This window comes from Danio rerio, chromosome 21 (assembly GCF_052040795.2).
Source record: "Danio rerio strain M-AB ecotype USA chromosome 21, GRCz13ab, whole genome shotgun sequence".
In the NCBI taxonomy this organism is placed as follows: domain Eukaryota; kingdom Metazoa; phylum Chordata; class Actinopteri; order Cypriniformes; family Danionidae; genus Danio; species Danio rerio.
Genome location: NC_141041.1, coordinates 562,851 through 575,528, shown reverse-complemented (window position 1 = coordinate 575,528; position 12,678 = coordinate 562,851). Strand labels below are relative to the sequence as shown.

The 12,678-nt window shown below is 36.2% G+C and overlaps 1 protein-coding gene across 4 annotated transcripts in view; it reads left to right on the top strand.

Annotated features, from left to right (window-relative positions):
* rad23b (RAD23 homolog B, nucleotide excision repair protein) overlaps positions 1-12,678 on the top strand; it is a 250,111-nt gene that overhangs the window by 10,527 nt on the left and 226,906 nt on the right. For 3 of the 4 annotated variants that reach the window (XR_015519514.1, XR_015519515.1, XR_015519513.1), the window contains exons 5-6: positions 1,102-1,154; positions 1,656-2,952. Coding sequence is in view for 1 of the 4 variants with exons in the window: in NM_200564.2 (NP_956858.2) it covers positions 1,102-1,154; positions 1,656-1,783; positions 6,195-6,351; positions 6,470-6,597; positions 6,834-6,989; positions 9,030-9,143 (736 nt within the window). In the remaining 3 variants the exon portion in view is untranslated. 4 annotated transcript variants of the gene reach the window in all.

Genomic DNA, 12,678 nt, shown 5'->3' with positions numbered 1-12,678 from the left:
CAGTGACCCAGCACCCGCCACTACTCCTGTCAGGTAGACACACACACACACACACACACACACACACACACACACACACATCCACCCAACAGTGATCCAGCACCCGCCACTACACCTGTCAGGTAAACGCACACACACACACACGCGCACACACACACACACACACCCACCCAGCAGTGACCCAGCACCCGCCACTACACTTGTCAGGTAGACACACACACACAGCAGTGACCTAGCACCTGCCACCACACCTGTCAGGTACACACACACACACCCAGCAGTGACCCAGCACCCGCCACTACACATGTCAGGCATACACACACACACACACACACACACACGTGCCCACCATGTGTCAGGTACACACAGGCCCAGCAACCTCATGCCCGCCACTATACCTGTCAGGTACACACACACACCCAGCATATCTAATACCAGCCACCACATCTGTCAGGTACACGCGCACACACACACAAACACACGTGCCCAGAACCCACCACTACTGAAAGACTCATCCAGGGATAGTTTCTAGAGCTGCTGCACCTCTGAATGTATCTAGTGGACTCGGACACGACTCCAAACAAATCACGCTGTTTTTCAGTCTTCATTAAGCACATGAACACGGCTACTCTCTCAATAAAATCCATGTTAGCCATTTAGCAATGAAGCTAGAGTCACCAGACAGACAGAAACCCTACTCATCATGCAAATCCACGTCTTTTGTGAAGTAATTTGACGCGTGAGTGAAGCGAGTAAACAAAATGTTCATGCGTCTGTTTATTCGCAAATAGCGCAATTTATCCACGCTTGCTGCGTCTGGTGTGCACAGAGCATAATACACACACACAACAGATGTGCACACACTCATACACACACACACACACACACACACACACACACACACAACAGCATGTGTTTTCTTTCACGCTTTTAAAAGCATGAATGAATAAAAAATCATCAATAAATGAAGCCGCTGGAATATGATGCAATAATCGACAAACATACTGAAAACATTGACATTCAGAAAAGTAAAGCTCTCACTGCTGTGCTCATTGCTTTATATTGAGCTTTAACATCTTCCTTTGGTTTCTTTTCTTGCAGTTCTGGTTCTTTACCCAATGCAAACATATTTGAAGAGGCGACGTCTGCGCTGGGTAAATATACACACATTCACATCTCCAACACTGTTCACTGGAGCAATTATTCAGTCATTCATTCTCTCTTCGGCTTAGTTCCTTTATTAATCTGGGGTCGCCACGGTGGAATGAACCGCCAACTTATCCAGCATGTTTTACACAGCGGATGCCTTTCCAGCTGCGACTCATTACTGGGAAACATCCATTCACACTCATACACTACACACAATTTAACTTCCCCAATTCACCTATCGTGCATGTGTTTGGACAGACTCAAACCAGCGACCTTCTTGCAGTGAGGCGATTGTGCTATCCACTGCGCCACCGTGACGCCTGCTCGATGTGTTGTTATTAATTATTTAAAAAGGCCTTGAGAGTCATTGAATTTGGTGTTCAAGAGTGGGAGTCCAGTACAATACTCAGAAATAGGTGGATGAAACATAGCTGTTGGTGTTTTAGGCTAAATGATCAGTTGTTGTGTTGCACACACGATGGTCATGTCATGTGTTGTGTTTGCAGTAACAGGTCAGTCCTATGAGAACATGGTGACGGAGATCATGTTGATGGGATATGAGCGAGACCGCGTGGTGGCGGCGCTGAGGGCCAGTTTCAACAATCCTGACCGAGCGGTGGAGTATCTGCTCACGGTGAGACCATTTATACATGCAGACACACTAATGCCGAGTTCAGACTGCAGGATTTTCAAACTAGTCGTGTCACAGATGTATTTACACTGCTTGACTATCTGGGCTAGTGTTTCGTCGCTGCTTTGTTTACACTGCAAGATGGATCTGCGACAGGGGCTTTCACATTGCATGACTTTACCATAGGAAGAATCGCCGACAACTTCATCCAAACTACGTCTCACAGCCAAAAACACGTAGTGTATCTTTTGTTATTAACTATATAATGAGAAAGAAGCCTTTAATGGGGTAGAACATGTACATATTTGCTCACCTGGATTTAAAGGGAATTAGCCATTTCTCCTCAACTTAAATTGATAATAAACAATTTTCTTTCTGTATGAAACGTCAAACAGACACGGTTGCTCCTGTCAAACCTCCAGTAGTTTTTCCTCCATTTCGTGGGTCCAGATAAACTGAAAAAGAGCGCTTTTACCTTCTCCCCCAGCCTCCCGCTGGCCTGCAGCAGGTATACACACACACACACACACACACACACACACACACAAGTGAAAGCTGCTCTCTCATTGGCTGTAGGCGATCGCTGATCTTATTTTCAGTCAAAACTCAATTCACACACATGATTTGAATCGCCGACGGCTCCAGATATTCAGCACGCCAAATATCTCGCAGGCATCGGCGATTCTCTCAGATCGCGTCTTTGATAGTTCATACTGTGTGATTGTCACTCACGTGCACCAGCAGCGATTTACCTGTGATTTCAGGCATTTGTCTGCGATTTCTCAAAACCTGTCGGCGAGCCAAAATCAGGGCTAAAATAACGCAGTCTGAACTCGGCATAAACCGCAGAGATTATAGGAGCAATTCCATGCAAATGTCAACCTTACCATGAACGAAATTAAGTTTTCAGCAGAATAACGAAACCCTTTCTAGGATGTTTGAGTAGGCTTGTGTTTTACAGTACTGTAATATACTCAAATATGTCGGTCTGTTTTCAAACTATTATATTTGATTTGCCAAAGTCACACAAGAGCCAGTTTCACATCTGACACATCCATAATGAAGCTTTTCCCTCATAAATGCAAAAATATAAGGTAGAATCAAATCAATCCTATTTGTTTTATAGACTTTTTTTTCTTGGCTGCTGCATGGAGGGCGCTATAGTGACCAGCGTCTTCCCGTAGAATGTTTAGAACTTCCGTTTACAGCGTTTATATCTGGTAATTTGCACTCCGAAAATGGGTTTCAATAACATTTTGAGTGGATTACGGAGTGTTTTTGTGACACAACTTTGAAAGGTGTGTGTTAAAGCCGTTATTCTGTCTGATGTGGATCAAGCGCGAGGAAAAAACGTTCTTCTAGTTTGTGTCTGCAGTCAGAAATACAGCGTGTGTGTGTTTCCGACCTGTCAGCTGTTAGCTCAGCGGCTCTTCAATTCACACACACACACACACACACACACACACACACACACACACACACAACACTTCACTCCATTATAGAGCAAACCAGATGACTGGCATTAAACTTAACAGGTGTAAGCTTAAAAGTCATGCAATTTCCTAAAATGACCAATTAAAGTCTGTTTTTGACACTCTGCTGGCTGATCTGCATGTCGATTCTAATCGGGAGCCGTTTATGTTTCATTTAGTTAGACTGTGTGCAGTATTTACCATGGTATGTGTTTTTCTGTCACTTCACAATGCCTCTTTATTTTATATATCTTTCAGTCGATGTGTCAATGGGACAAGGCGTGTGTGTGTTAAATATTTTGGTTTAGGTTGGTTATATATTTGAAAAAAGTTAGAAGCGGTTGACTTGAGCGATGGCGAGGCTCCATTAAAACCACACAAAGATGCAGTCTGACCAGGTATTACATTTACAAGATCAATTTTTAAAATACATTTTTAATTAGTGTTAAGTGCAGGCCTTTATTCTAATATTTGCCTGGCTTTATTTATATGTTGAGAGCAGGACCCGAGCATGTGATATCATGTGAGGTGGTGTGGTAGCTTGACAACAGAGCCGCGACGTCAGCACACCAGGCTCGCAATTGCGACAATTTTGGTCGCATATCCACTCAAAATTTAATCTGTGATATTCTAAAACTGAACACTGAAGATGATCGCCTTTCATTTTAAACTGAAACTGCGGCTCATAACAGAGCGGTATTGCGCCGGTGGTCATCGCCAGAATCCTGCTCTGCCCCTCTCATATATTAGGCCAGCGGACTCACCTGCTTTATTCCCCACAAACACAGAGAAATGTAAATCAGCGCATAATGAGACTGAGCATTAAAAATGACACAAACCCAAACCCAAACTTATAAAGAGTGGCAGAAGTGAGAGTTTTCTTCCTTTGTCTGTTCTTTCTTGAGATGTATATTATTTTTCTATTTAATTACTGATGACTGCTTTGCAGCTTTCAGCCTTGAATTGAATGATTTACTATAGTCTTTTGTTTGTTTTCCAGCAGAAATAGTATTTATTAAATTGACATATAAAAACAACAGTGCAAAATAAATATTTCTTACTGCAGATGCAAACCATCAATTATTAATTATTCAACATTCATTTAGCAATTATTGCACAAATATCAAAAGTGATCACAGCGTTAGCTAGATGGTTGTTTCTGGTTTTTGTTGGTCCTAGTTGATGTTGTTTTCAAATACAATAAATCTGTTAATATACAATTTGCAGTGGTGCTCGTTCATTTTTGGTGGGTGCTCCTAATATTTTTTTCTGGTGCTCCTAATATTTTTTTCTGGTGCTCCTAATTTTTTTCTGGTGCTCCTAATTTTTTTCTGGTGCTCCTAATATTTTTTTTGATGCTCCTAATATTTTTTTCTGGTGCTCCTAATTTTTTTCTGGTGCTCATTTTTTTTTCTGGTGCTCCTAATATTTTTTTTCTGGTGCTCCTAATTTTTTTCTGGTGCTCCTAATATTTTTTTCTGGTGCTCCTAATATTTTTTTCTGGTGCTCCTAATTTGTTTTTCTGGTGCTCCTAGTTTTTTTCTGGTGCTCCTAATTTTTTTTTCTGGTGCTCCTAATTTGTTTTTGTGGTGCTCCTAATTTTTTTTTCTGGTGCTCCTAATTTTTTTTTCTGGTGCTCCTAATTTTTTTTTCTGGTGCTCCTAATTTTTTTTTCTGGTGCTCCTAATTTTTTTTCTGGTGCTCCTACACTTTCTGGTGCTCATACATTTTTTTTCTGGTGCTCATAAATTTTTTTCTGGTGATCCAAAATTGTTTTTGGTGCTCCTAAGTTTTTTTTCTGATGCTCCTAATTTTTATTTTTTATTTTTTTGTGTGTGTTCCTAATTTGTTTTTCTGGTGCTCCTAATATTTTTTTCTGGTGCTCCTAATTAGTTTTTCTGGTGCTCCTAATTTTTTTCTGGTGCTCATAAATTTTTTTCTGATGCTTCTAATTTTTTTCTGGTGCTCCTACACTTTCTGGTGCTCATAAATTTTTTTCTGGTGCTCCAAAAATTTTTTTCTGGTGCTCCTAAATTGTTTTTGGTGCTCTACACTTGTTTCCGATGCTCCTAAGTTTTTTCTGATGCTCCTAATTTTTTTTTTATTTTTTTATTTTTTGTGTGTGTGTTCCTAATTTTTTTTTGTGGTGCTCCTAAATTTGTTTCCGGTGCTCCTACATTTTTTTTAATGGTGCTCCTACACTTTTTCTGATGCACCTAAGTTTTTTTCTCATGCTCCTAAATTTTTACTGGTGCTCTTAACTTTTTTCTGATGCGCCTACATTTTTTCTGGTGCTCCTAAATTGTTTTTGATGCTACACTTTTTCTGATGCTTCTAAATTTTTGAAGTTGGGAAGTTGGGAACATCAGTGCTGCCAAGTAGAAAAGTTCATTTTGAGCTCTGCCACACAGAATCTATTGGCACAGTTCAGCACGATTGTCCAACCATGCCGAGAACGGTTTATAATCATGCCATGCCATTCCTGGTTCAGTGTAGAAACAACTGTAACCGTACCGAACTGTTGTTAAAAGAGCAGCTATTGAAATTGATGACATGACTTTGATTAAACTATGGACAAAGGCTGATTGTGACATCTTGATGAATCCCTCTGCTTTACTTAAATCTATATGTTATCTGCAATATGTTCTTCCATTTGGAAAGATATTTCATTTACACCTCTACAGTTGCAGCTCTAAGTCGTGCTGGTATACATTTTTTCAAGGTATTAAAAAGGTAGTAAAAGGTATTCAATTCAACTTGAGAAATTCTGTGTAAATCCAGTATTGAACGGTTCTGTTCAGTGGTTCACATATACTTAAGCATGTGTTGATGAACAGAATAATAACCTCAGAGCGTAATATTGAGTGTGTGTGTGTGTGTGTGTGTGTGTGTGTGTGTGTGTGTGTGTGTGTGTGTGTGTGTGTGTGTGTGTGTGTGTTCAGGGTATCCCAGCGGAGGGTGAGGGCAGTGTTGTGGGTGCAGTGGATGCAGTGTCTCCCTCAGGGAGCACTCCAGCTTCAGCTCCAGCTCCTGCTATATCCACAGGTCTCTCCTCTCCGTCCAGCACAGCTCCAGCACAGCCCAGCTCAGCATCCGGAGGTCTGACACTCGCACACAGACCCCATAATACCAGCTCTGTCAGGGCTCACACAGTAGCCACTCAGTCTAATTGCATTACTGTGTGTGTGCGTGTGCTTGTGTGTGTGTGTGTGTGTAGCGAACCCTCTGGAGTTCCTGAGGAACCAGCCGCAGTTCCTGCAGATGAGGCAGATCATCCAGCAGAACCCGTCACTGCTCCCGGCTCTACTGCAGCAGATCGGCAGGGAAAACCCACAGCTCCTGCAGGTGCTCAACACATACTCGCAGAGACGCACATACTTACACTCGCACATACTCACTCATGCATGCATATATATATATATTTTTTTTATTCCAGCTAGTGTGTGTGTATAATCATTAGCTTAGCTATGTCTTGACAGATCGTGAGGTCAGATCCTAATGAATGTGAAGTACACGTAATTAAGGTTTTCAATATGCGAGGTGTGCGATCTGTCCTCAGAAATGTGTTTCCTGTTTAACAGCAAATCAGCAGCCACCAGGAGCAGTTCATCCAGATGCTGAATGAGCCAGTGCAGGAGGCGGGACAAGGGGGTGGGGCAGGGGGTGTGGCTGAGGCTGGGGGTGGGCACATGAACTACATCCAAGTCACACCCCAGGAGAAAGAAGCTATTGAGCGGGTAAAACGACACTGACAGTCACAGTGCAGCATTTCTTATTCTTTATTATTCGCCCTCATTTTAATTAAGTATTAAAGATGTTTGAACACTCATCTGTATTTAATTTTACATGTTTACAACACAAAATTTAAAGCAAATTTAAAAATACTCAAAATGCTAAAGAGATGAGTTATTAGAAATTATTTAAAAAGGAAAATATAAATAAACAGTTTGTTAAAAGCATTGGTTAAATATATTTGAACTAAAATCAATATGTCTTCAGATGTATTTATTTAATTTATTTTACAAGAAACAACAAAGTTATAAAATACTCAAATACAAAAGAAGTTGGTCATTAGAAATTAATTATTAAAGTTTTGTAAAAATATTATTTTTACAAAGTAAAAGTAAATATTAGTTTTCTTTCAACATTTTTAATTGTTTAAAATAATAAAGTTTTCTTTGACTGTATTTAATTCACTTTTACAGCAAATTAAAAGCTACTTAAAATGTGTTTAATTGTTGATAAATCTCTTTTAAACAGCACCTTAAAAATATTAAACAATTAAATTAATTAAAATTTTGCCTTGGACTGTAATCAATATATTGATATTATTTAATAAGATAATATCTTTAACAAGAAACGGCAAAATAAAAAATACTCTCTAAATTAAAAATATTATATAGATTTTTTAAACTACTTTTTATAACTAATCTCTAAGTATTAAAATAATGTAATAAATTAGCCTTCTAACTATATTTAAACTATATTTAATTTAATTGTATTCATTTTTAAAACAAGAAAAGACTAACAAAAACATACTCAAAATACAGTTTTATGTTCAATTGAGACATTTATTGTTTATTATTATTGATTTAATAAAAACAAAAAACAAAAAAATACTCAAATAATACAAAATAAAATAATTACATTTGAACATAAAATATATAGTTGAACCTATTATAAAGATTTTGTTTAAACATTTATTAAAATAATTTACATTTTTTGCCTTCAGCTGTATTTAATTAATTTTATTTTATTCATTTTTGCTACATGAAACCACAAAAAGAGACTCAAAAATACTAAAGTTATTGTTTAAAGTTAAAATATCTTAAATGTTACCTGAAATTAAATAATTAATTAATATTTTGCCTTTGTTGTTTAATATATTTTACAACAAGATGCAGCAAACTAAAATACTCTCAAAAAACAGGTTAGTCATTGAAAATGATGAAATTAGAATTTTTTTACAACATTTTTAAACAATAACTAATTTCTAAAGTATTAAGAGTTTCATTTAGCCTTTAGCTATACTGAATTTAATTGTATTCATTTAAAACAAGAAACAAAAACTCAAAATACAGTTTTGTATTTAATCCAGACCTTATTTACATTTCTTGCTTATTTTATACATTTTGGACTAAAGGAAACTTAAATAATCCAAAAGAAGTTAGTCATCATAAATAATTTATTAAAAGTATCAATTAAAAATGTTGAGAAAAAATTATATATTTTTTTAAAGTAGTAAAATAATTAACATTTTGCCTTCAACTATAATTAATTTAATTTGTACTACAAACGGCAAAAAGATGCTCAAAATACAAAAGGTATTGTTTAATGTTGACAAATTTCTCCTAAACAGCACTTAAAAGTTTAGCCTTGGACTGTATTTAATTAATTATAATTTTTTTACAAGAAAAAACAAACTCAAACACTTAAAAACAAGTAGTTTTATATTTAATCGAGACCTTGTTGACATTCCCTGCTTTATTTAATAATTTCTAAAATAAAACACTGGTTAAATGTCCTCTTTTTCCAACGATTAACCTCTGCAAGCTGTTATTATCTTTATCTTTAACTATACTTTCTCTGGCTTAACTCTCCGCAAGAGTGCAACTTATACTTTTAAAGTCAAGTTCAACTAATTAGACTTTAATTAAAGCGATATACAGATGCTGGCAGACGATCAAAGGTGTTGAATCTGTTCCCCAAACGGACACCAGGAGATTTAGCTTTTATATTTCTAACCTCTCCATGTGTTTCCTCTGTGTTTCCTCCAGCTAAAAGCCCTCGGATTCCCTGAAGGACTCGTTATACAGGCCTATTTCGCTTGTGAGAAGAATGAAAATTTGGCCGCAAACTTCCTTTTACAACAGAACTTTGACGACGATTAGAGGAGTGGCGGCGTTTTCATCATTTCCCACCCTCTTATGTTGTTTTGTTTTCTTTTCGAATGATTATTTTGGAGAAGAAAATCTATACAAATACACTCTTTACTCTCTCTCTCTTACACACACACACACACACACACACACACACACACACGCACACATGCACAGGTTGTCATGTTCTGTCTAGAACACACTGGATGACATGAAAACGTCCGTCTGGAGGCTGAAATCAATCAGTAAAAGCCTTCTTTCTTCATTAACTCTTGCCTGTGTGTGTGTGTGTGTGTGTGAAACCTGTTTGTTTTCATCTGTTCTTTTTTATGACCAATAAAGAGCATTGTTTTCTCCATTGTTAGCGGGTTTTGAGGGGGCTCTGGAGTTTATTTTTGTCCCTCAATATGCATTTATTTTGGTTTAATTACATGTTCAGGCTTATTTTGAACAATGATAATACCCCAAATACTAGTTTTAAATGACAGTCAAGATTTTAAATGAGCAGAATAAGCTTGATTTCTCTTTTTAAAAGTGAATGGGGTTTCTTTTGCGGTGATAACAGACATCATATATGGACCTTTGATATACTTTAAGATCCATTAAAGCATGTATAGGGCTTCCATGGTTTGACGTTAGGATCTCTATACTGTCGTTTTTACAGGGAAATAAACGTTTTCGATGTAAAATTCGGATTATTTGTTATTTTATTTGGCTGTGAGGAGGTCATGGTGTTTAACATGCCGATTAACGGCTCTATACACACAAACAATAACAATTTAGATTTACGAGTGTGTATTTAACAAATATTGGATCGAGTTAAACAAGGTGGGTCGATTGATGCTTAAAACATGCAAGGTATTTAAGAAATAGGTAATCATAAGGATCTTACGCTAACCTATGACTGGAACTGCGCATGAGCAGAAAGAACGCGCGCGCGGGTCTCTGACAGGAATGGCGCGAAATACGGATCCTTCACAACATGTTTACACAAATATCTCAAGTTTGGTTTTGTGTTATAGTAAAATAAATATTCAGATTGATCGCAGCGCAGGGGTGCACATGAAGGTAAGACAAACACACTATACAATATCTAAATATTAGAATACATGTCCGCTAGCTGCTGATTAGCTAACAAGTCAGACTTAGTTTGGAGTTAATTTTTGTTTAGAGATCACTCACTAAGAAGTATATTGAAGTCCCGAAATCAGCTTTACCTCAAAATGAAAACACTTGCTTCAACGCCTGTTTGGGGTAGCTATGGAGTGATAAGATTGTATAAATATGATACAATCACAATAGTCATTAATATCACCGGAATAAACCTTAATCGTCGAATTTCCCAGCATATTAACGCACTAAAGCAGCTGTTTGTCATTATTTAATTAAAAAACGTTGAAATTGACTGCCTTTTTTTTTCGGTTGTGACTGATGTTGTCCCCCAGAGGGCGCTGTTCACCGCGAGTATTTAGACTGAGACTGATTGAAGAATATGCTAGTTTATGTTTTAATAAAAACTGCAGAGATGACCGAGTATTACAGTATTACATTCATTTTCGCATGTTTAGAGAAATCGTATGGCAGTTAACATTACATTACGAATTGCAAACATTTGGCGAGTTTTGTATATATATTTAAATATTCAAATTGAATATTCATTGTTTAATTAAACACGCTATTTTGCATACATTCCAGTTCCAAAATCGAAACGTTGGATTAAGTTCTTTTTTCAGTTGTTTATTGACATGAAGTGTTTCTTTTGGATATTTTAATCACTCCAAAAATGATGTAAACAATCAGAAAACTTTTTTTTTTTTAGTAGAATGAAATAAACATTGAATTATTCATTGATGAATCCCTCTTCTAGAACCTTCACAATACAGATAGGAGTGAAACTGTAAAGCTGTGTGAGCGTAATTCGATTATATTAATGGGAATAAATCTGCAGTTTGGTGCTGCTGAAATTTAGATTATTGCTCAGATTGGCAGAAAAAAAACTAAAAGCATCCTTTATAAATGCACACTTTCTCTGTAATGTACAGACACAAATTAATACAGTGTAAAAAGAAAAAAAAGAAACGTAAATGTGTATTTATAATGTTTTATTTCCATTCATACTTAAAAAACATGCAAAAAAAGCCTAAAATCACAAGGTTTTTTTTTCTCTGTAGTGTCTTTCATTAAAACGTTAATGTAAAGTGTGTAATGTTTAGTGTAAATCCTTTTAATCCCTGTGTGATCAAAGGCTGTAAAAAAGAAAAAAGACTTGTTATGATGATGCATTATATGGTGGCCATATTGGAGAGCAAAACACAAACAAAGCTACTGAATTGAACCAAACTTGCGTGTTTAGCTGATTATTTCTGCTGAATATGATCATTGTTGTTGTGTTTTGGGCAGAACTAATAGTTAAACTGGAACATTTGTAGTACTATATGCTGACAAAAGTTATATCAAATTAAACGAATGATAAATCCTGACGTAAACGCAAACCCTCTACAGATCACTTTATTTCTTTTGTGTAAAATTAGTTTTATTTTTGTTGTGACCTTTTTATATAGCAAATTAATTTATTGATATTTTAATATTTGTCCTTTTATTTAACTCCCAACCTCCTTATTTATATTATTATTGTTATTATTATTATCAAAATGAACGTGCATCATCCCCTCGATTTCTAATCTTCGATGTTTTATTATGATTTAAAAAATAATAATAATTATATATATATATTATTACCGGCATTGATTATGCCCTGAGTAGCACTGTGTCCTCACAGCACTCAGGTCTCTGGTTTGAGTCCCGGCTGGGTCAGTTGGTGTTTCTGTGTGGAGTTTGCATGTTCTCCCCTTGTTGGTGTGGGTTTCCTCCGGGTGCTCCAGTTTCCTCCACAGTCCAAACACATGCGCTATAGGGGAACTGATCAACTAAACTGGCTGTAGTGTATGAGTGTGTGTGTGTGTGTGTGTGTGAATGAGTGTGTATAGGTGTTTTCCAGTACTGTGTTGCAGCTGGAAGGCTACCCACTGTGTAAAATATATTCTGGAATAGTTGGTGGTTCATGGATGAATGAATGATTATGCCCTTTATTATTATTATTATGATTATATCTGTTATTATTGGTGCCGTGTGTTATTGTACTGTGTGTCCCTCTAATGACACTTTTCCAGCCCTATATGCACAATAATACACACACATATGTACTTGCATACGCTAAATAATATAATTAATAATAATTATTTAGTAAGAGAGCATTATTAGGTTATTTTCTTTAATTAAATGTCATATTACTAAAATCTAGGAAAACCTTATGGCAAATACTAAGAATGGAAATACTAATGCAACATCTTATTTTTAATAGTTCGTATTATTATTATCATCATTATTATTGCTATTATAATTATTATTATTATTTTATCATAATTATTATTATCATTATCATTATTATTATTTTTTATTATTATCATCATTATTATTATCGTTTTATATTTTTATTATTATCATAATTAATATTATTTTATTATTATTATTATCAGTATTATTTTTA